At 42.2% G+C, this 24,806-nt stretch overlaps 1 protein-coding gene across 1 annotated transcript; it reads right to left on the bottom strand.

Annotated features, from left to right (window-relative positions):
* Window positions 1-260: 260 nt before the first annotated feature.
* Window positions 261-24,613, bottom strand: tars3 (threonyl-tRNA synthetase 3). The gene is made up of 19 exons (XM_080764643.1): window positions 24,300-24,613; window positions 22,069-22,167; window positions 21,047-21,234; window positions 20,379-20,502; window positions 19,806-19,930; window positions 18,780-18,897; window positions 18,427-18,491; window positions 18,216-18,294; window positions 16,293-16,439; window positions 14,993-15,091; window positions 12,324-12,490; window positions 11,383-11,545; window positions 10,722-10,859; window positions 9,999-10,076; window positions 9,801-9,901; window positions 6,801-6,905; window positions 5,906-5,978; window positions 4,408-4,522; window positions 261-1,565 (listed from the first exon to the last, which is right to left on the bottom strand). Exons 1-19 carry the CDS (start codon window positions 24,609-24,611, stop codon window positions 1,417-1,419), a joined length of 2,445 nt encoding a protein of 814 aa, XP_080620769.1. The 5' UTR covers window positions 24,612-24,613; the 3' UTR covers window positions 261-1,416.
* Between the last annotated feature and the right edge of the window lie 193 nt (window positions 24,614-24,806).

Genomic DNA, 24,806 nt, shown 5'->3' with positions numbered 1-24,806 from the left:
CAAATGAAAGACCTGACTGATATTATGTAATAGCAATTGCACAGATACCATTAGTATGATCTGTCATGATTTGCATATCACTTCATAACAAAGTTCCAAAGTGCTGTACAGAGACAAGTTAAAAACAGGTTTGTTAAACAAATAACATTAGAGCGGTTATACAGTACCAACGACAAGAGATATAAAGGAGAGAAATATATACTGCATTATGGTTTAGTTAGTGTTTCAAGTGCAAGAGCTCACAGTTCATATGAGTCTGCTTGAATGAGGCATTGTTTTTATTTGAAGATTGTGCCAACCACCAAGGGGACGGACTTGATGGGAAAAAAAAGTCAATCTTACATTCACATACCTTCAAAAAAAGTCAATCTTACATTCACATAGCTTCAATTAAAACCTAACAAACATTTCCATAGTACATTATCCTGATATACCGTATGAACTCACCATCCTTCTAAGGATTCTGAAGGGCTCCATGGACAAATAACAGCTTTAACAGAATTGTTCAACATATCTGGTCCTTTCTTAATGCTAAATTGCAAGATTCAGTATAAATATAGTGCCAAACAAGATGAGAGCAAAGACTTTAAACCAGGGGTCTTCAGACCAAGGACCCCTTAGCTGAGAGAGAAATGAAGCACGGACCCCCACTACACTTTTGTTCCACTTTTTCATATATTTAAAAGTTTTTCCGATGCACTTGAACCTTTACTCTTGACTTGAGCCTTGAGTACTTTGTCTGCTCTTTAGATTTTTGTTTTTATGGGTTTCTTTTGCCAAAAATAGCCACCTCAAAGTACGCATTTTCAGCTAATTTCCACCCCAACATAGGGATGCCAGGGTTGAAGTGTTCAATGTAAAACAAGAATGACTCCGTCATAATTTCCACCTGCAGCAAGTTCTCGATTATGAACATCTATAATCAGTTTGTGTGCCGCAGCCTCTGATCAGCTCACAGCTTCACGTTGCGGTGTTCAGAGTATGCAGCCAATACGGGTTCACATTGCGGCGTTCAGACTTCAAAATATGGGTTTTATGCCGTTCAGACTATCGGTTTTATGGGTAAGTCTCCCATTGGCTTAGAGGCCAATGATGAAAAAGTTTCCACTAGGTTGTTACTACAGTCACTAGTAGTGACCATGTTCAAGCAGCTGGCAAAAACAAAACAAAACAAGTGGACCCCCTGTTGAAGACCCCTGCTTTAAACCATTGTGTGATCTTGGCAAAATCACTATGGATACAGAATCTATAGACACAGGCCTCTCCTCAGCTCATTCCTTATCCTTGGCTGTTCAACTTTTACACATCCCCCAAACTCGTCTTCCTTCTTTTTTTGTTTCCCTTTACCCCAATTGCTCAGGTACCGTTAGTACAAGTGTCCTAGTACAAGTGTGTTCCATTCTGCCATCATGTGTCTCAGAACTCCTCCTCAGCGTTCTGACAGCGGGCCTGCTTGAGCAGGGTGAGGCGGGCCATCACCTCGGTGACAGACAGCTCTCCATGGATCTTGTTGTCCCTCGTACGCACGTTGACAGAGTTAGTCAGCCTCTCCTTCTCGCCAACCACTGTCAGAACACACAGAGCAGTTCAATGTTGACTTACAGACAGAGGGTTAGGAAACAATTTATATTCAAATTAAAATATTTTTTTAATACAAATGTAATCAATATTGAAGTAGCTGATCCTCACTCATCATGGTTCATGATTTCCATCAAATAGCCACCTACACTGTGGGTGGCTCAGTGGCTGGGTTGCAAGGTTAGGAATCAAATTGGCCTTCAAATCAAACTAAATACTACAGTACTTTAATGTTTACAAATGCAATCTACATTGAAACTAGATAAAGTGCCCCTCGGGGCACAGGTCTCCACCAGGGCAAGTCAGGTTGTGGCCTCCTGGTGGCGCTATAATAGGCCAATGTGAAAAGGGTGCCATTTCTTCTTAAGCCTTGGATGGCATTTTGTTCCAAAAATGTGTTTTGCAAAACTCCACCTGTTGGTGGCGCTATAACAGGCCAATGTGAAAAGGGTGAGATATATTCCTCAGCCTAGTAGGAAAGTCTGTGAAAGATTTCATGTAAATTACACGCTGCATTCATGATTTGAGGCATTTTGTTCCAAAAATATGTTTTGCAAAAATCCACCTGTTGGTGGCACTATAACAGGCCAATGTGAAAAGGGTGGGATATATAATATATTCCTCAGCCTAGTAGGAAAGTCTGTGAAAGATTTCACGTATATTGCACGCTGCATTCATGATTTGAGGTTTTTTGTTCAAAACAAGCCAATCCTGCCAATTTTGAAAGCCAATGTTAGCCAATTAGGATGGAATATGAAATATCAGACAGATCTGGCTTGAACACATGACTATTGAGATAGGCTTTCATTTATCAATCGTGCGTACGCCTTTACCATTCGGCATTTACCATTTCCGCCAAAGCTTGAAATTGAACTTGACAAAGCTGTCGGGAGCTGTCGTACGCTTTGTCCTCGGCTGTTTTTCTGTCGTACACAAGCGGAGCAGCATTGTCTGAACTGCTGACACGCTGTCACAGGCATCTAAACATATGTTTTCACTCCTAAAATGTTAATATAAAACTGTATATACATGTAAAACAAAAGAAGAAAAAGAGAGATTTCCAACTTTACAAGTAATTAAAATGGGCGCAATTAAAAACAATATAACATGTTTACAATGTATTAGTTTGTGCTTAATCAAACAGTGCTTTACTGTCCTTGTTATGCGAGTGCACTTGTGAGATGATTTGGGAGCGCATGCGGCATCGCCAGCATGAGCGTGACATCAGATGCCTATATAGCCTAATCACATTTAAAAAAAGGCATAAATGGACTGCACGCCTTTATTTCCAAGTGACAATGACAAGCATACAGCTTGCCTATTTGCAATTGTAGCAGGATATAGGCATAAGGGGCTTAATCATTCACCATTTAAATAAGTGCTTTGACAGTTCATTTTCGGGGGTCGGGAGGACGGGACCGCGGCGTGTGTCGCCAACACATACCAGCACACATGCAAGCCTTCATCCATATGATTCGTTCATCAATGATCAAATCACTCCATAAACGTTGATTATGACTGCCTTGACGACATGGTAGCCTATCTCTCATGCAGGCATCACTCACCCACAGGACTTATCACAGCAGTGCGCAGTCTCACTCACCGCGCTATAACCGGCCTTTCTGGCCGTTCATCGTTGACATCCAGGGAGTGTGCGCGCAAAATTTGGCATCGACCGGGTTAACGGTGCCGGAGATTAGCTGGTAACAGACGGACGGACACAGACACCGAGCTCGTGGCAAAAACTGAGCGCCTACAGGACCCCCTCCAGTCTGCGTATAGGGCTGGAAGGGGTGTTCAAGATGCACTTGCCACCTTACTTAATCTCCTGCACAAACACCTTGCTTGAAGGTAGTAAAACCCATGCCAGGCTGCTCTTTATTGATTTTTCCTCAGCATTTAATACCATACAGCCCCATGTCTTGGTTGATAAACTGGTTAACTCCTTTGGTGTAGATCCTTGTCTGATTCTTGACTTCTTAACTAACAGATCTCAACGTGTAAGGGTTAACGAGATACTGTCTAGCTTCCTGACATCTTCTACTGGCTTGTGTTTTATCTGCCTTTCTTTACATTCTTTATACCAACGATTGCGTTAGCCATGCATGTCTACAACAGATTAATCACTAAGTACACTGACGTCATCGTCAGCCTGCTTGATAATGATGAGAACTGTCACGGGCAAGTGGTAGACGACTTTCTATCCTGGTGTGACAATGCCTCCTTGCAGCTTTTGTCTCTAAAACAAAAGAGCTATGCATAGATTTTAGACGTTCCCCACAATCCCCCCAGAAGTGTTGTCAATGGACAGACTGTAGATATTGTACCCAGCTACAAATATCTAGGCACAAACATTCCTTTGCCCCCGTCTCTATTTGCACACTAAATGCTGCTGTGGGTAGATCGAGGAAATAACCTTATGATAAGCACTTTTACTTTTTACTGTATTGGTCTCGTGCCTAATGTCTATGCACACACACTTTATATGACCTATCGCATAGCACTTTAACACACTTTAATGGTTACGTGCAACTTTTATACTTTGGTATCTGCCATGTGAACTGTTTGTTTATTTATACTGTTTCATACTGTCTATGCTGCAACCCAATTTTCCCTTAGGGGACACTAAATAAACTTGAACCTTGAACGGACAGAGTGCAAAACATACTCTCTCCCCATGCCTTCGGCCTGGTGGAAGACAATAAATCATGAATGTTCTGGAAATAAATTGAAAAAAGAATGACCCTGACTGTAGTGGGTAGTTACAGTCAACCCAATTGCTGTCAGTCAGTGCTCATGTAATGGCATAATGGCGACAATCTTCCTTACCCAGAATGAAGTTGCACTGTGCCAACTGAGCATTGCGGATTTTCTTGTTGAGCAGGCAGCTGGAGTCCAAGTCAGCATCTGCCATGAAGCCAGCCTCCACAAACTGCTTACACAACTGACAGCAACAAATACCACTCATTAAACGCATGGATTAAGGAAAAATTCAATCTCACGACTGAAATAATGTGCCAAGTCCTGATTCCTATTATGCGATTTGTGGAAAAAATATGAATGGAGCCCCCCACACTAACGTGGATTCCTAAGAAATTAACACAATGTGTAAAATTCTGATGATTTAGTAATATTGTTCCTGCTGTTATTCATGTTGCCAACCAGGTGAAGAAATCACAAGATTAACATTTTATGCAAGATGCTTCTGAACATAATGCTCTAATGGTAAAATAACAGAAAATAGCTTGTCTAGAACCTCTCAATTCATTGCAGATGTATGGGAGCAGGGGGGCAGTCAGACAGATATTTTGTGAAGCCACTGAGGAAATCGGGATTTCCTGAAAGTTCATATAATGGCCTGTTGTGGCACTGTCATTGGACCCAGAAAAACCCATAGCCCCATAGAAGTCCATGTATTCGGGCCCAACTTCACCTAGACTGTATTACCTTAATAAACATGGTCATGAATACTTTCTGCTTCCAGTCACTAGTTTAAAGTCTCATTTCTAATGTCATAATATTCTTTTTGGAAAATTATGGTCCCATTTATTAAAAAAATGACCATAAAGTCGCATATGTTCTGAGGGGCGTGGCTACCGTTACAGTCTATGATCGGGATTCCCCTCCCACCAACGGAAGCCAGCTGGGCCAAAAAGGATCTAGAAAGATGGCGATTTACAATTCAAGGACTGACAGGCTTCATTTTACGTTCATGTTAGACCCGGAGAACGCTTTGTCCATATTTTTTACAGTCTATGATTGGGAGCTTGTAGGTTATTTTCACTAACTTTGTAGGGTTATTTTGCACAACATGCTATCATAGAAGCGACTGAGAACTTGAATCCATGAATACAGGGTTCAACTAAAATGTGTTATGATAGATTTGCATAGATTATGTTTAATCACATAATTAATCATATGTAAAATGTATTTACAGATGTCTTATTCTTCAACACTAATGCACAGTAACTGTAGTGCTGACCTAGAAGGTTCAAAACCCAACCAGAGCACACAAGCAATGTAATTAACAATAGCAAAAATTAGCAATTAGCAATAACACAAGACATACAACAGACAGCCTCTACATATCTCTCTACAATACAAGCAGATTGTCGCTGTCGGGTGAAAACCTCATATGTCCAAAAACTTAATTCAAATTCATAAAATAGCAGATCGACAAGCTCAAAATGCATCGCTTCGCACAGCGTTCCGACCTTGTAGATCTGCTATTTACGTATCAAGTAGACCATAATTTACGAGCAAACCCAAAAAGTACAAATATGGAGGTTTCTGCCCGACAGACAATATAAAATGGAGAGGTATTTACCATCTTGGCATACTCTTCACAAGACGGGTTGACGGGTACAACCATCACTTGACGTGGCGACAGCCACAGCGGCCTTGGGGAAGAACACAATACAATGGGTGGAAAATTGGACAATCCCACAATCACAGTTAGTCTGAAGTGAACATACAGTCAAAAAATGCTTTTGCTTCTACGACACCCAAATGTCCCTCTAGGGAGCAAAGAAGTATTCTCAAGTTGTCGGATTTTATTTATTCCAATTGCTTTAAACTATTTTATTTTATGTTTGAAACCTCAGAATTCAATTATTTTGTTGCTTCAAATCACCCTTGAAAATGTGATATTTTATCTAAAGTGTTGCCTTACTAAAAAATTAAGATGAGATCACAGGGCCACATTTATAGTAATGTTGCACTTTGATTCTATCCTTATTTCAGTATATGATATCCCATTTGAAAGAAGATGGTAAAAAACATTTAAAGTATGTTACAGCTATAGAATCTATATGCTTTTACAGTGAAGGCAAAACAAATGACAACCATAAATCACAACCTTAACTTGGATTTGGCTTCTAGGTCCATAAAAAGCAACTTTTTGAGCTTACATGTCTCTAAAACCGCAATTGAACCTAAGAAGCATAACATCTCTGTCGGGTGGAAACCAAACACGGGTCCAAAACTGTTACCTTTCAGGATTCAAATAAAAAAATAGCAAAGGTAGCAGATCTACAACCTCAAAATGTGTCGCTTTGTGCCGTGCTTTGAGCTTGTGAATCTGCTACTTTTGATTTAGCTTTTTGATGTTTTTGAGTGACACTGTAGTATGATAAAAAAAAAAAAGTTAGAATATGGAGATAAGAGGTTTCTGCCCGACAGCGACGATAACAGACTTCAGTACTGACAAGTTGACGCCTCACCATTTCCCTGCATAGTTCTCTGTGAGAATGGCAATCATCCTTTCCACTGAGCCCAGGATGGCACGATGGATAATAACTGGTCTTGCCTTGTCATCTCCATCCTTCCTACAAGACAAACAAAACTAAATGTAAGCCTTTACTTATACAACACCTCTCAAAACAATAGGATAGAACAATAGAGGGTTTGCGTGTGACATCATCATCATCATACCCAGAAGTTATGCATTTTTAAACAACCTAAAATTCACTTTGTCATTCACTTTGCCACTCGATCTGCCACTCACTTTATGCATTCATACCCTCTATAAAGTAGAATGGCCGGTAGAGCATCTACAGTATGTAACTCGCTTTGGATAAAAGCGCTATATAAATGCACCATTTAAGGATGAAAAATAACAAAGTATGTCGGTTACATGAATTGTACTGTGATTAGTTTCCTCTGCTTGTAGAAGGCTTTTCCACAGCCAAATCATGGGCCAAACAGGAGCCAAAACAGCAAAGAAACAATTTGTTCAGTCTTGACCGTGGTACATTTAAAAAGTCCTTGTTTCAAGAACATGTGGTCAATTTTAGAGGATTTTGATGACATGGACTAGTTGGCAAAAGAAAAGTGAGAATAGTAATAATGTAGTCACCACTGGATGAGGCATCCTCAGTTAGTCACCATTGGATGACATGTTTTGGGCTGTGTATATTGTATAAGTGAGGTGTCAGCAGCACACCGAGCACAGTGTCAGCATAATGTAATTGATGCTAAGACTAGTGTGTGCTTACGTACTGTAGGTGGTGCAAGTACATAAGTAAGTAAGTGTATATAATAGGCAGGGGTGGTTCCAAATCTTACAGCTAAGCCCTCTGGAGGTATCATCTACCTGGTTTATTTTGTAGTGGGAGGTTGTCAACCTTTTGATCAGATCATCCAAGTCAGACTTCTGCGACCTGTATAGGTGCTGATTATAGTTTAATGCCATAGCACCTACTGGTTGCATAATGCAATGTAAAGACAATTCAACATTCTCATAAACAATAAATATGTTATACATTTTGGAAATCAGTGCTTGACAGCTACTGTAAATCTGACCAACCCAAACATTCAGAAATCATACAGTACATTTTGATATCAGGAGGTGGAAGTGGTCCACCCTGGCAAATTCACCCAAGCTCTGTATAAACAAATATACTAATAGCATCAAGATACATTTAATTTCATAGTTAAAAGTACAGAAGCTTCCAGAGTATTGCAAGCATAACTACAGTAGGTTTGAATGTGCAACATTTTCAGTGTACATTCGTAGGCCAAAATTATAGCAACATTAAGTACAGTATGTACAACTAACAACTTCCTATACTCATCATAATGATGTCATGATTCTTCATATAATTATACATTATATAATAATAATTATTATATTATATATGGAGTTCAGATTTTTACATTATCCTGTAGGGACAGCTGTGGATGATAGATTTTGCTGCTTGTACCTGTATAACTAACCAGCTCAGTGACCTGTGGTGTGTCCGCCATGAGATTGGGAGGTTGGGGTTTGATTCCCTGGCTGGGTCATACTAAAGACTATGCATCCCTGCTTGGCACTCAGCATCATGGGTTGGATTGGGAGTCCCTGCGACATACACTGTACTAGCGTCATGTCCAGGCTAGGGGATGAACTTGTACATCAAGCTGCCTCACGCATACAGTAAGAGGAGAAGCCACATGGCTCTGCAAGGCTTAATTACCTGTACTAGACATGTGCCCGTCAGGCACCGGCCTACTTGAGAATGATGCAAGTTGGAAACGATGCAAATAGGGAATGCATACCAAACCCTGTTATGCAATTCCCCTTATAACTGTTGTCAGTTATAGTAACCGTCTGTGTACGTGTCTTTTATGCCCATACGGATATATCTGTCTTGTCTTGTCTTGTCCTTGTCCCTTTTAAGCGCAATAGGAGATCCCAGATGCTATCAGTATATGGCCATATGGTGCTCTGCTATTTTGGATAAAGTCTTTGTGCAGTGGTAAACGTGGAGAATGTCTGAAGAGTGCAAACTGGAAACCTTAGACTGGGGTTGCCATGGCAATCAATTGGCTCATTTAGGCCACAGCCAGAGTCCTTTCTGGCAGTTCTGGACAACCGCCTATCTGACCAACTCGATGTTTCACTCCCTGGGGTGGTGTGCAACACGTGTGATGAATTTGAAGTTGGTTGGAAGTCGGTTGGGCGAACGAAACAACTTCACATAACAGTGATAAAACAGACACAGAATGGACAAAACTGCTTGAGTATGAAGCATTTTCCTTTACCAAGCTGCAACATGAAGGATGTTTTTCCAAGTGGAGCATTCTAAAGCTGTATAACCCACTCAATTGTCAAAAAGATCAATCTAAAGTTGCATAACCCACTTCATAACGTAATGTCAGTCAGAGACCACACACACACACACACACACACACACACACACACACACACACACACACACACACACACACACACACACACACACACACACACACACACACACACACACACACACACGTTGTAGTAGCAAGATTTATAGACTGTCAAATGTGTATTTATACTACTTATGTTCAACCTTGTAGAACAACATTAATGAATTCTCTCCCACCTAAACCCAAAATGCTAATTTGACTTGACTGCAACTGTCCCATCTGACATCGCCCATGGACTGCTAAACATAAACTCTTCGTTAGCAATATCTGTTTTAGTAAATACACCGGTATACATACATGGATGTTCTTAAGTTAACCAGTAAGCATTATTATATAATGTAATATCACGAAGTACATTCAGTTCATATTTATCACCATTTAGGGAGATAATCTCAGTGTAGATGCAAGATGACACCGCAGGAGGTTTCTGCCGTGACGGGCTGCCAGCCAGGCCAGGAGGCCAGGAGTTCTGGGATTATGCTGCTGTTATTCTGTTTTTAATGCTTGAATGTTCTTCAATAAATTAAATTTGATTAGCGCTGACTCACCCCATAAATGTCAGGTTGAAGCGGATTGGAAGCTGGAAGTCCAGCTGAATAGTTGCACACTGATGGTAGCGTCCAATCGCATCTTTGATCTTAATGTCAATCTGAAAAACAGCATGTATGTTTAGCTGGTTGAGCCCGCTCACTGATTTGAATATATTTTCATTTAAGGGAGAGGAAATACAGAGAAATCACGCAGACCTTGGGTCCATAAAAAGCACCATCTCCTGGGTTGAGTTTCCATGGCTCCCCAAACTCATTCAAGCTGTTCTCCAGTTGCTGCCACAGAGGAGAAATAAATAATTTAAATCTGATTAAAGTACCTGTGTGGGACTATGAAGTAGCACCATATGGGCTAATTTGTTTGTTTGCAAGCAATTTCCTGAGGATCAAATGCAAGTTGGGAAACAAATCAAGCACAAGTCATTAACTGGTTCCGCACCGTGCCTGAGAAAACGAGATTAATTCAGTTTTGCAATGGATGCCATGCCCGTAATCCAGAGATTTGTTTTATTCCCCATAATCCAGGGGAAAAAATAATAATAAGTACGGACCGTTAGCATTTTATGCTAACGGACCGTGACGTTTACCTAAAAACAGCCAAAATACTCGCGTGCACTCTCGGTCTTTATGTGCATTATGGATCATAATATGCTCAAAATGCGATATTCAGGGCTTGATTAGAGCTTAATTTGACTTAGATGTGACAAAAACAATTATTCCCCGATCGGACCACCTCTCCACCTGACCTGTGAAATAGCTAGTGGATGTTTATCATTGTTTGAACCGGAACTGATTGTATATATATACTGTAGCTAAAATCTAAAATGACAGATGCTTCCCCGTTTTAATGGGTTAACATACTTTAAAAAAGAATGATGTTTGGCTGGTGTTGGACCCTGATTAAACTGTGTACTACAGTACCTTCTCAGCCTGATTCCACACAGCAATGTCACCAAGGTACTTTTCTGGGCGAGTGGACAGGTGAAGCTGGAAGGAGAAGCCAAACACATGGTAGACGCAGCGCAGGAAGTCGAGACAGCCTTTCATCTCAGACTCAATCTGTACAAGAGGGGAGGGAGGGAAGAGAGAGAGAGAGAGAGAGAGAGAGAGAGAGAGAGAGAGGGGTCAGAAACATAGGTATCTCAATTCAGAGTAAATATTGCCTGAAAACTGCAGCGTGAAACCCAGCAGTACTTCAGGTCACAAGAGGAGTAGGAGTTCTGAACCTTAGCTTTGCAGTGGTACATGGACCTGATCCATGGTGCAGTAGGAGTTCTGAACCTTAGCTTTGCAGTGGTACATGGACCTGATCCATGGTGCAGTAGGAGTTCTGAACCTTAGCTTTGCAGTGGTACATGGACCTGATCCATGGTGCAGTAGGAGTTCTGAACCTTAGCTTTGCAGTGGTACATGGACCTGATCCATGGTGCAGTAGGAGTTATGAACCTTAGCTTTGCAGTGGTACATGGACCTGATCCATGGTGCAGTAGGAGTTCTGAACCTTAGCTTTGCAGTGGTACATGGACCTGATCCATGGTGCAGTAGGAGTTATGTAGATTTACAGCGGTACAGTCTGAGTCACCTGATCCATTGTGCAGAAGATGTGGGCATCATCTTGCTGGAAGCGCCGCACTCTGGTCAGGCCAGTTAAGGTTCCAGACAGTTCGTTTCTGTGGAGGACTCCAAAGTCTGCCAGCCTCAGAGGAAGCTCCCTCCACGACCGAGGTCTGTAGCTGAACATCAGACTGACACAGAGAAAGAGTAGATAAAGAGGGGGGGTTATTGTAATTCTCAGTTCACAGTCGACAGGAAAGGTTATTCATTTAAACAACTAGCCCTTACCCGTTGTGAGATATTTGCCTGAATTATAGTATGATATAGACAATAATGACATTCACAAAATAGAGGTGAGGGATTGAAAGTGGTTAAACTGGCACAATAAAATGTATTATACATTTAAAAATGCATCGCCGCACTATGAGCTTGTAGATCTGCCATTTTTGAATGGAAAAAAATGTGGCGCAAATCTTTTAATATAATTATATTATTTCAGAGCGAACGTTTTAACTAAAATCTTTGCTTCTGGGGGGGTCCCTGGAACTAAATATTTTCAGATGGGGGTCCGCAGGCAAATACAGATAATTCTGGGGGTCCTTGACATGAAAAAAGTTGATCACTGACAATTCCTAGGATGTCTGGAGACGTCTTGGGCCCAAATTGTGTTAACAATCGGTCAAAAAGGGTTAATGCGCCTGATGGAGGGGAAAGGAACTGGTTGGAATAACGTGTTCCTTCCACGCGCTACGTCCAACCAGGGAAACTCCCCCCTGTCAGGTGTAAAGGAGCAACTTGGATACTCAGGCATGAAGGGAGCATGAGTTAAGTCCGTTGCTCTCCCCAGGTTGGCGGAGGGTGTGTAGAGCCCAGGATCACAGTAGATGATTGGCACAGGGGTGAAAAATGGGTTACAAAATCGTGGGATAAAATATATATATAAAAAAAAAAAAAAAAGGGTTAATGTACCAGTGTCCGGGGCAGTTCATTGGCTTCAGTGCAAAGATGTCATCCTCCACAGGGAAGGAGAAGATGTTCTCGCTGTAGTGCTGCCAGTGGCCCGACGTCTCCCACAGCTTACTGTTAAAGATGTTGGGGGAGGCCACTTCCTGGAAGCCTCTTCTACAGTACTCCTCCTGAGGAGAGAGACAGACCTTTTAGACGAAAGCGCCTGATAGGAACCGGAAGGTTCCCAGTTCGATCCCAGGCTCCCCCTGAATGTGTGTCGAAGTGTCCTTGAGCAAGACTCTGAACCCCTAATTACTCCCGATGAGCAGGTTGGTGCCTTCTATGGTTTCCTCCGCCATTGGTGTATGAATGCGTGTGTGAATGGGAAATGCACAATGTAAAGTGCCTTGGATAAAGGCGCTATATAAATGCACCATTTACCATTTCTCCCATGAAAATCAGTCGTAGGTGGGACAAGTCAAGACCCTTTCGCTGTATGAGGCTTAGGTCCTATGATGGCAGTCATCAGTATGGTAGGATCTGCCAAGAGCCACATACCGACTTGCAAGCAACTCAAAGGAAAATATGGAAATTTCCATGTAAACGTTTCTATGGAAATTCCCCATGCAAACACTGGCACACAGAATGACTTTTAAACATAGTACATTTTGTACTTCAATTAAAAATAATTATAATTGCAACTACTGTAAGTAAATAGAAGTGAGTAGAGAAAAAACATATATTTTATTTTTGGCCGCACCAGAAAAAATGTGTTTTGGCATGTGGCTACCTCAGTGCATCAATTACACTGTACGAGGACAGTCTGTTGTCTTTAAACTTGGTGGCTCCCAAGGGACATTCGTCTCAAACCTCAGTTTAACAAAAGGGCGTACCACCACGCGTGGTACCACGTGATGCACTTGTTTTCTTATGGTTCAAATTCCTCTTCTGAGAAAAGCAATTCAAGATTCTTATTGCGGCCCTTTTATGTCTCTGGCTATGAGTAGGTAAGTCATTACCGTGAGGAACAAAAGAAAATGTCTGGGAAAAACATGTGAGTTACTGCAGCAAGGTTATAGCTGAGCCATTTCAACAAGAGGGCCTTTAATAGATTCTAAAGGGGTTCTTGTTCAAATGGCTCCCAAAGAATACCAGAGAAGTCGCCACTTTACCAACTCAGATCTGTGAAGCAAAGGTGTGTTTAAACTATAGCATTCCTACTTCATCTAGTGTAAACTCTAAACAACTATCCTCTCTCTCTCTCTATTCAATTAACACTCTCATTCACAACTTACACAAGTTAATTGACTGTAGAACAGCTTCCCTCCCAATAACGAGTTACACACGTTATGTTTTCATTGTTTAATTCGCATTTTTAATACGTTTTAAGATACTGCATACAGGGATTTCATCGGACAGAGTGGGATAGAGCGTCGCAGTCTGCCCCTTTTCAGAATGACGACGGCCCAGGATATAATTCCCATTTTCCCCTGTAGACGTTCAAAAATTATTTATTTAAAGATGTTTACGCCGCGGACAAAGCCAACTCAAATGTTAACAATAAACACAATGTTTTGGGCTGATCAAATAAATAGAAGGCCCAGGATGTCCTTTCAACATGGTCCGACTGCACTCACAGCAATCAGTAATAATGTAGACAGGTCAGACAAGTCTATCAACAGTTCAGGGCTGCAACACCAACATTGATTATCTTGTCCACGGGGTGTGTGGACTATGTATTCGCTCCCGTGAGTCTGTCACTCTGTCCGTCTTTGTTTGCCGGTTCAGGTTAAAAAAAACGCATAAGGCTGACGTAAGGGCACGGTCACACACATTCGTTTCACACACATGTGTTGTAGCCAGCAGCGAGAATTCAGACCTGTCAATTTCCCCATATTGTATTGCGGGGCTGTGGGCAGCTGACAGGAGTGAGTGTTTTCTGGTGTGTAGTTTGTTTGACTTGTTGGCCCACTGAAGGAAAACTATAAGCAAAATTGCTGCCAAGTGGGGTCAACCACAGCACTTCCTTGCCTTCCTAGTGGTTGACACTAGATTGTCATGCACATTTCTGTTGTCTGTGCTGTACTGTTAGTTGGATGACTTAAGCAGGGTTTTGGTGGGTGATGCTTATTTTAGTTTCCTTTTACACACACACACACACACACACACACACACACACACACACACACACACACACACACACACACACACACACACACACACACACACACACACACACACACACACACACACACACACACACACACACACACACACACACACACACACACACACACACACACATATCATATTTTAATAATTTATTGGATTACACTAACGAAACATAGAATTTTACCTCCGAATAAAGATACTTATTTTGTATTATTATTATTTTTTCAATTCCCCCCTGTACAGACAATTTTAACCCATTCTGTACGGGAACCCCTTTTGGTGTTTTAACTATTGAAAAATAGCAGATCTACAAGCTCATAGCGCGCCACCGAGTGGCGCGCTATGAGCCTGAACCACCAACCAGCAGGGGTAGCCCTGTTTATTATTGGAGGGAACATGTCTGTGTCCCCCCCCCCCCCCTGCTTCTTTTGCCCCTGTGAACTCATGTGTTAAGGCAGGGTTGTGTAATCAAGCAGTCCTACTCATGCGTTAAGGGTTGTGTAGTCAAGCAGTCCTACCCTGATGAACTCTGTGAGGGTGTTGTAGATGTAGGCTCCCCGTGGCAGGAAGAAGCAGCTTCCGGGGCTGAGATCATGGAAGAAGAACAGTTCTTGATCCTGTGGACAGAGACAGAAGGACGTGTTAATGACTTCACAGATACAAAGTGTCCACAAACTCCTCTCTACACAGCGGGGGAGCCACCTAATCAACACGCGTACTCACTGTACAAATACCAGCTGAACTGACAGGCCAGAAGGTTCGCAGTACTTCGCACGCACGCACACACGTCTGGGAGTGTCAGGCCAAAAGGTCCAATGAGCTCTAAGATGATAAAGGGAAGTGGATCGTGACGAGCTAGTATGCAATCCATGTCCTCGCAACAGCGTTGTGTCCAAATGTGACTCATGACTTTGAGCCTTCTTCCCTCACTAGGTGGTCCATTTAGAAAACCCCTAAAGAACCCTGGTGGTCCGTGGACCCCACTTTGAGAACCTCTGCTATGGTTATATTAAAAAGGTACACATGTATTTAAATCACTAATTGAAATCTAACAGAAATGAATATTGTTGGCTTGGGGCTGTGCCAGAGACTTAAACCCTATAAACAATACTTTGTTGACTGGGGTCCCCCGGGATCTATACTAGTAGGCTTGTTATAACCCTTCTGGACGGGAACCCCTCTTGGGGTTCTGTACAGTATTCAAAAATGTTAAATAATATTTGATGCTGCTATATAAATATTTGAAGTTTTTCAGAAAACTTGGGTTAAAAGAACATGGCCCTCCTTACGGGCTTTCACCAAAGGAGGGCAATACGGTGCCTTGGTTTGGGGGGTGATGGAAAGCATTTGAATCAGAGCTGCCGTCTGTTTCTCCCATGGTGACAACAGATTCAGCCTGGGCAACCAGCAGAGTCAAATAATTAATCACATGTCATCAGTGGAGTGAAAAGTGGAGTCCTCGGCTCCTCGCACCCTCAACAGGTGTCAAACCAGAGATATAATGTACGTAGACGCCACATTGCAGGCACTATATCTGTGCAGTAAGATAAAAGTGGTATACAGCAGTACAGTGTCCAATTCCAGGAAGAGAGCTGTATACTCTAGGTCAATATTGTAGTATGGAAGTCTTCCAAGTGATATTTGAATCACCAACAAAAAGCCTGTTTAGTAGGGATGTCCCGATCCCGTTTTTTTGTTCCCGATCCGATTCCGATCATTTGAGTTTGAGACATACCGATCTTTCCAGATCCGATCTTTAATATATTTTATATAATGTTATAAACGTTTGAAAGCCAGTGCACTAATAATAATACTCACTTTTCCGATCTTGCGGTGGTCTCTGTTCTTGGCCTCTTCCTGGAAGCGTTCCCACTCCTTGAGCATCTTGGAGTCGGGGAAGGAGATCCCATAGATCCTCTGCAGGGTCTCCATGTCAGAACGCCCCTCCCAGTAGGTAGCGGAGTTCTGGTGATGTAACACATGGTAAAACCGCAAAACCATCAGTGTCATTTTAGTTTTTAGTCCGGACCGGGGATATACAAAGTTGGGGTGTGGGCTGTGTTATTTACTGTATAGGCTCGTTTGTCAGCCTTTTGGTTTCAGAAAATAAACCATCCACTTGTAGCACTCCTCTCATCCATGTGTCATTCAAGGCATAGAAATATTTCACAGGCTTTTAAAGTGCGTTGCACTGACTAAAAGGTACCAAAATACCTACATCACAAAGCACACACGCACAGACACCAGGGGTACGCATTGTCATTCCATTTCACTTGGTCTCTGGCTGTCATAATTGTTGATGCTCCAAAATAGAGCAGAGCTCTGAAAGACCACAGACTGATGACATGCATGTCTGACGCTTTCAATGTGTCAGGGCCTTTATATTCTTCTGTTCACTCTATAACTCGAGGGAATATGCACAGCAGCTGATATTGTGCATGTTGGCTCACTGGACAAAGCAGAGCACATTCACAGACACTCCAGGACAACTGTGTAAGCTTGTACAAATAGCCTGTAATCACAGTAACTAATCACAGTGACTGTAATCATAGTGACATATGAATGTGTTTGTGTGATCAGAAATACTCTGAAGGAGATATTCCTTGGGTGGTAAAGTGCCTGCCCACCACCGCAGAGGTTGAGGGTTCGAATCCACCGTGGTGCATCCGGCTTTGTTAGGCATCTGTGCGAACACATTTGGCCCGTGTTCGGGGGAGGGAAGCCGGGCAGGGAGGGTGAGGAGAGCAGACCATATCACACCCATCTTCCCAAGTCAACTGTGCCTTTTACATGGATGTCAATTTGACTCTGCGACTACGTGTGCTACTCTAGTCTCTTAGTAAAATGGACCTGGGTTTCAACTGTACTTGGCACTTTTCCCTCTACACCAAATATCTTTGTTGAAAATAGATCTGCTATTTTCGGCAAATGTTCCCCCGCAGAATAGGGATGCAGAGGCTTGAGTGCTTAACAGCAGAACAACAGTGCTCTCCAATTCCATGTCTGTACTACTTAATGTAAAAGAGGCTAATGACTATAGCACTGAATGTTGCCCACATAGTTTACAGTATACTGAATCCTAGATTATATTTTGTATTGAACGTACATGTTGTACTTGCTTGTAAACATGTAATAATTGGCATAGATGGGGGGAATTATCTTAGGCATGTAGTACAGCGTGCTAGATGCCAGCATGTTAATTCCATACTGGACATCATCTGTTAAATGTCCTTTTTGTTGTTGTTGCTTAGGAACAGTATAGATACTGGTCACACAGATTTCTGACCAACTGGTGTGACTTGGAACCGAGTTCTGGGGCAGTATAAATATAAAACACCTTTCTTTTCTTTCTTTCTTCGTATTGATTAACAGTTTGCAGAATTACAGTACATTTCAAGCACAATAGAAAAACTTTCTGAATCTAAACAAAGGTATTGTTTGTTTGGAGTGCGTTCAATGCCAGAATAAATTATCGTTTAATTCACCCAATGCCACAATATTTTCAGTGGTAGTCTTATTTTGAAGGCGAAAATCTCACAGGCCGGAAACGGGAAGTAAAAGTGGCTATGTAATTAAAATGTTATTTTAATTCATCCATAACAAACATTTTGGAAACGCTATCATCAACGCTTCAGTTATATAGGAGTTAAAACAAGTCAACGTCGGCGCATAATCACTGGGCAGTTTAATTTGTCAACGTAGACAAGTGGTTCAAAAGACAACCCAGTCTCATTCACCTACCTTGTAGATCTTCATGGCTTTAATCTTTCCAGTGTGTCTGACATGGGGTCCCCTGCACAGGTCAATCAAAGGTCCGCACCTGTAGATTGTGAAAAATTCTATTAGAAATGGCAGTTCCACTGTGCGGAAACAATTAAATCATAATGTGTTCTCTGGATTAAATCAAGCCATCTCAGTAATATCACTCCTCAGTTCAATTGGACTCACTAACCTGTAGACAGTGGTAGTGGGTGTGGTGACTTTCTCATTCAGAATGCGACACTTGAATGTGTTGTACTAAAAGACAAATGGCTCACATTAAGAGACATTCCGAGTAGAGGAATGCCATCAAAGGCAAAGAATTATATAAAAAATATATTGTTTTTGATTTCAATATCAAATTGTTCTGGATTCCTTACACATTTTGAATGGCATCATAGGCAAAACATAGTTTGTGACTACATCATAATTTTATTTTTATGCTTTGATAAATACACAGACTTTATAATTTTTTTGTTCCCATTTATTGATTGCATTGCAGAGAATGGCAGGAACGGACAGGTTGTGCAAGAATGGTTTTCTCACCTTAAACATCTTCAGAAGTGTCTCCTTGCTGACCTCCAGCCTCTCGAAAGCCTGTTTGTCCTTCACCACGGCTTTACACAGTGTCTCCAGGTCCCCAAATTCATTGCTGGACACACTCCTAGAACAACATATAACATATTGTCACTGTTGCGAAGAAATATCTTATCTCCATATTTTAACTTTTTTTCTTTTCTTTGCCTGTAAATTAACACCCTTTTTGATCAGACTATAGCGTCACACAAAAACATCAAAAGTAGGATGGGCCGTGGCTCAGTGGTCCAGGCACCTTGGCCGGTAGTCCAAGTCTAGCAGTGTGCCGCGGGTTCGACTCCTGATCCCGACAGCCTTTACTGCATGTCACCCCCCCCCCCCATCTCTCTCCACATTTCCTGTCAGCCTACTGTCTGTCCCTCTATAAAAAATATATAAATAAAGGCGAAAGCCAAAAAAACTAAAAAGTAGCAGATCCGCAGGCTTGAAATGTGGTGCCAAGTTAAGCTTGTTGATGTGCTGCTTTTGACAGTTTTTGGACATATGAGGTTTCTACCCGACATACACTCTGATTCTGCAAACTATGTTTGCTAAATTATATCAATTAATTCTGTGGAAAAGGAAAGTGGGGATGTCAACTGGGATGTCTCATTAAATACAGTAAATGACTCAATAAATGAGACCTGCAGGTTTTGCAGTTGGACCAGAATTCTGCACTGACCATGAGACCAACAGGTTCTTCTAATAATCCACTCCTGGTCTGCAGCCCTGCTAAAACATCAATGGGCACACACCAGTGCACTGCATGAGACACACACTCACCATCCTGTGTTTAGTATCTCACTTAGCAGTCAAGAAAATGCTTATGCCTGATTTATCCTTCGTTGTGCACCGGCATTGCACATCACCAGAAATAGCCGATCTACAAGCTCACAACATGTCGCAGAGCGTCGGGTTGTGAGCTTGTAGACCTCCTATTTTCCGTGCGTGACACCAAGTATAACTCAGGCTTTATGGTGATTGTACTTTGCTTACGTGTGCTCATCCATGTACATGTCATAGTAGAAGCCATTCTCAATGGGGGGTCCATAACATAAGCAGCCTCCATAGTAACACTCCATTGCTTCCCCCAGGATGTGAGCACTGGAGTGCCAGTATACCTGAAAGACGGAAAAACAAATGACGCTGTCAAATTAGCTCCTCATGTTAAAATGGATGCAATTACCTAGTTAGTTGGAATTGTGTTATTTAACACAGAAACGTCACTGCTGAAATAAATTCAATTATTTCACTGAAAACTGTAATAAATAAATTGAAAGGTCAGTCAGATTCTCGCAGATTCTTAGGTTTTGTTCAGCTGGAGCACACTGGAATATTGGACTAAGGACTATTAGTATAATAGAGCCCTTTTTATGTGGTACGAGCTCTTATTCAGTGAACTACCGAGTGCTATTTATGTTTGATTTTAGTTGGAGGGCCACATAGTGATTTCCTCCCACACGCGCACACTCACTCACACACACACACACACACACACACACACACACAACATTGTTATTAAGCTACACAACACATTTTCACTGCCCACTTCTCACCAAAGCTACTCACCGCCTGGGCATCCTCGTTGTCAAAGCGGAGAATCTCCAGAGAGCAGTCCTTCTCCAAAGGTCTGTCCAGGTCCCACAGCTCCCCACTCACCCGAGAAATGACTGCGTTGTCGGCCAGGCCCTGACTAATCCACAACACACATTAGTGTCTGAAAGAGCTTTTTGTTGTGAGTGTATTTGCTACAGTACAGGTGGTGACCATTTTGGAAAATGGCTGTCATGGTCACCACGGGACAAATCTGCGATGGCCCTATAGCCACATTTTTTCCTTATGGCATGCTCTGTGTGCCAAATTTCATATATTATAAGTGCACGATTTTTTGCCTGTAGCACCTCCGCTGTATGCATTTGATGTACTGTATATGTTTACCTTGCTTACTTTAAGTAGCTCTGCATAAAGAGCGTCTGCTAAATGCCAAAATTGTAAATTGTAATGCCCACTATAGATACAGTACAATAATGACTACCGGTAGATAGAATGAACATCTAATTGTTACTAACAATCAGACATTCTTGATTGATTGATGTAATAATTGAGTAAAAAAATAAACAGTCAGACATTCAGATTAAGGCTAAAAGGGGACTTGTTTCAATTGTGGTCCTATGTATTCAATCAACAAAACATCTATTAGACAAAAAAAAACATATCCAGCAGGTGTCCTACAATACCTGATACCACAGGCTAGCTGGTAGGGGGTGCTGACCCAGGCCTGTCCCTCCACCTTGCGACCGTCCGGAAGCTCAATAGTGATTGGCTTTCCGCCTGCAGCTCTTCTCGCCTGCAGGGCATCGCTCTCCTTCTTCAGCTCCTCGTACATACTTAGTCGCTCTGCTATGTAGCCAGGCAATGGCTTCACCTGGGGACACAACACACGAGAATGAGTCATACACAGTACTACACACACACACACACAAAACTTACAATTGGGAAAACAGCTTCTTATAAGAATTGAGTTTTTCAACGAAAGTTTGAAAGGAGGAAGCTGAATCTGTCGGCAACTCCTATTACAATGTGTAGAGTTTGTCGTTAGTACTGTAAACAAAGACGCACCATGGAAAAGGGCAGTGCACCCGAGGCAAATTCAAAGGAAAACATTTTTATCTTAATCTTTTTGGCAGATGGGTTCCCAGGTTGAGGTCGTAACTTTACTGTTCTTGTCAATAAACACTGTTGTGTGAGTGGGTAGAATATTCTTCTCTTCTTATACGCAAAATCTAATCAAAAGCATAATTAACAGTGGTGTAAGTAATGTTCATTATTATTATAATTATTCCTGATTATTAACAGCTTGGACGCCAGAAGGCGGCAGAGCTTTAGCTACCAGGTGCCAAAATCAACTTTAACATGAGCACAGACGAGGTGGTCGTTTTTATTCAAAGGCCCATTTAGCCTAAATACCGGTATCTGAGGCTGTTTAAAAAAAAGATTTATACCGGTATGCATGCGCGCGCGCGCGCACGCACGCACGCACACGCACACTCACACTCACACTCACACACACACACAGTACACACACCGCCTTTAATTGCTAAATAGCAACATGCCGACTGCTCAGAGCTTGTACATCTGCTATTTTCAATATTTATCATACAAGGAATTATATGGGGATTATTTGGTTAATATGAACACAAGCAAGCAGTTGGTGGATGTAGAGAAGGATCCTATGTGATGGTGTAGTAGTTGAACACACTTCTTTTCCACCTCCGGCTTCCTGTCCCTTATTGTCCTTCTTTTCCTTCTTGCCCTTGTCAGCTGGCTTGTCACCTGGCCTGGCATTAGGGATCACCACCTGTTAAGAGCACATGCATAATGTACATCCATTTAATTTGTATGATAAACATAATCAACACCACATCACATTTCATTAAAGTACAAAACATTAAACAATAAAGTTATCACACATTTAGCACTGCTCTGATTGTATTAAACAATATTAACAAGGTTAAACTCAACAACATTGCAGCTGTACGGAAAGCCTGAATTATCCTCTATCTGCAAAGTGTTTGTTTCATAAATATCCACCGTATTTATTATTATTATGAGCTACTTTCTGACTGTTTGAAAGCACTTGTTTTCAATAACGCAACACTCTGTCTCCTGCTGCATTATGTGCAATTTTGAAACAGGTGGTATGAAAGATTTAGAACGTTGAGTGATTTATTTCCAACAAGCGCTTCCAAACTGTAACTCTTGCAACACTGCAATCACCTGCACCGAATTTATTGATAGAAAGTAGTTAATACGTCTATGGTGGATTTCTTTGAAATAAACTTTGCAGATAAAGGATAATTCAAGCTTTCTGTACAGTTGCAAATTAATGTTGGTGAGTTTAACGTACGGTAGTCCTATCTAATAATGAATTGCTACGTGCCTACTCAAAGCGCTTACAATGATTAATTCATTCATACATTGGGAGGTGAAGCAGCGAACAGTCGACGCCAGCGTTCTCACTTCCCACATTCACACACTAATGGTGGCAAGCTCACACCGACCGACTCATTGGAGGCAATGTAGGGTTCAGTGTCTTGCCCAAGGACACTTCGACATGTAGACAAGAGGAGCCGGGATTCGAACCGCCGACCGATGGATCATTGGACGACCTGCTCTACCTCCTGAGCCACAGCCGCCCAATACAATCAGATAGGACATTTCTGTTTGGATTTCTGTGCTGTCAAAGGTTGGTATTGGTATTGCAACTCTAGTTTCCAGATATAAAAAATAGGATCTTAGAGTTAGAGTTGCTTGTGGCTAGCTGATATGATGGTTCTGTGTATTCTGGGGACTTCATGTATTGTCTTGGCGTTATGGGTGTGCTATGTTGTTTTGTGCTATATGGTTATGTGTTTTCTGTTGGAACAGAGTAACAGACTGTGGAGATGAATATCCCCAAGGGGACAAATGAACAATGCATACTACCAGTAAGACGCCTGAGGTCGAGAAGCGACCTCACCCTAAAGGACGAGGTCACTTGCTCGCATCCGCCTGCTTGGTGAGCGCTGGCACTTTAGAATGGGGGTCAGATCAACATATCCGTTGGATATGGGTGACAGCAGACTACTGGGCAAGCACTGGTGCTTTGGCATGGGGAGTAAGATCTTAATTTTCAGGCCTGTTGAGAACTACAGTTTTCGCTGGCTACCGGGCCATTCCATAGGATCAACATATGGAATGTCAGAACAGGTCAGCTCCATATATGGAGATCTAAGGGTTTGAGGTCAGATGTAGAGTTGCTGAACAATATTGATGACATCAGGAATCTCCACATATGGGCTTAATATTGATGACATGCTCCATCCCTGCTGTCACGTGACGACGGGAAATGCACAATTCCATAGTTAACTGAGACCTTGGTCGCAACTAATCTACTATTATTAAAAGGTGTCAAGCCCAAGAGAACATGATGCAATTGATTGATTGAAGTGTTTAACATATTGGAGAATTGCAGTACATTTCAAGCACAACTCAATACAAAACTGTTAAAATGTGGACGACACCATAAATAGCCGGGGAGCCACAGGCACAAAATGCTATCAAAAGTTCAAAACCAATTGTTTTTAGCTTGTTAACCAGTATGGAGTGGTGCACGGTGTCAAAAGCCTTTTGGAGGTCCAGCATGACCAGACCATGCCACAGTATGTGCCAGCATCCACCTTTTGTTTGATATGTGGTCGCTCAAATAGAGAATTCAAAGCAAGCACCCTTGAGACTGCATGGTTGTGGCACTGGGTGACACAGGGTGTCACTGCTATTTCTAGAAAGGGGGAGTAGAGTAGCCAGGGGCCTTGGCAAAGAGAGAGTAGTCGGGATTATTATGACTACTTTTCCTTATAATATTAGATTATTATATTATTATAATGACGTGGTACAACAACAGAAGCAAACAGATCTAGCCAGGAGGCGTTGCCGGCCGCGTTCTTCTACCTTATCTGGTGGGTTCTTGCTAGTGTTCCTATGTGGAGCTTTGACAGTGACAGTGGCTGCTGGTGACTGCCGCTGCTGGGCCTCCAGCTGCAGCTCTGCCTGCAGACCGCGGCGGAGGTGCAGCAGCCGGTATGTGAGCTTCTCATTCTCGCTGCGGAGGCTCTCCAGCTCCGGGGAGACGACGGGAACGGGGACACAGGCGTCATTCAGACCTCCGTTCACCAGGCCGTCACGAAGACTCGTTATCTCCTTAGTGAGGAGCTGAATTTGGTGCTCCTGTGCGGCCAGGCGTGCAGCCATGCACTCCGCCATCTTTAAAATCTCTTGGAGAAAGAAACAAACGTCTTGATCAGCTGCGTGGGGGAGAACAGCGCCCTCCTGTGTTGTTGTGGTTGTTGTTGACGACTGTGTCGCTCACATTTTAGAACCCCAAACAGTTTACATTGATGTTCTTAATTACCTTCTTGAAGACCAATAACAAATTCTCATTTATATGTTTGCTTTTTA

This window comes from Protomyctophum bolini, assembly GCF_963924005.1.
Source record: "Protomyctophum bolini genome assembly, chromosome: 1".
NCBI lineage: Eukaryota > Metazoa > Chordata > Actinopteri > Myctophiformes > Myctophidae > Protomyctophum > Protomyctophum bolini.
The sequence above is the reverse complement of the archived record's forward strand: the minus strand, read 5'-3'. Positions and strand labels throughout refer to the sequence as shown.

Coding starts and splice junctions, on each gene's coding strand:
- tars3 (XM_080764643.1), bottom strand. CDS start 24,611: ATGGCGGAGTGCATGGCTGCACGCCTGGCCGCACAGGAGCACCAAATT. Junction 10,860..11,382: donor TCTTCTGCACAATGGATCAG/GTGACTCAGACT, acceptor CCTCTTGTACAG/ATTGAGTCTGAGATGAAAGG. Junction 9,902..9,998: donor GTGCTTTTTATGGACCCAAG/GTCTGCGTGATT, acceptor GCTGTTTTTCAG/ATTGACATTAAGATCAAAGA.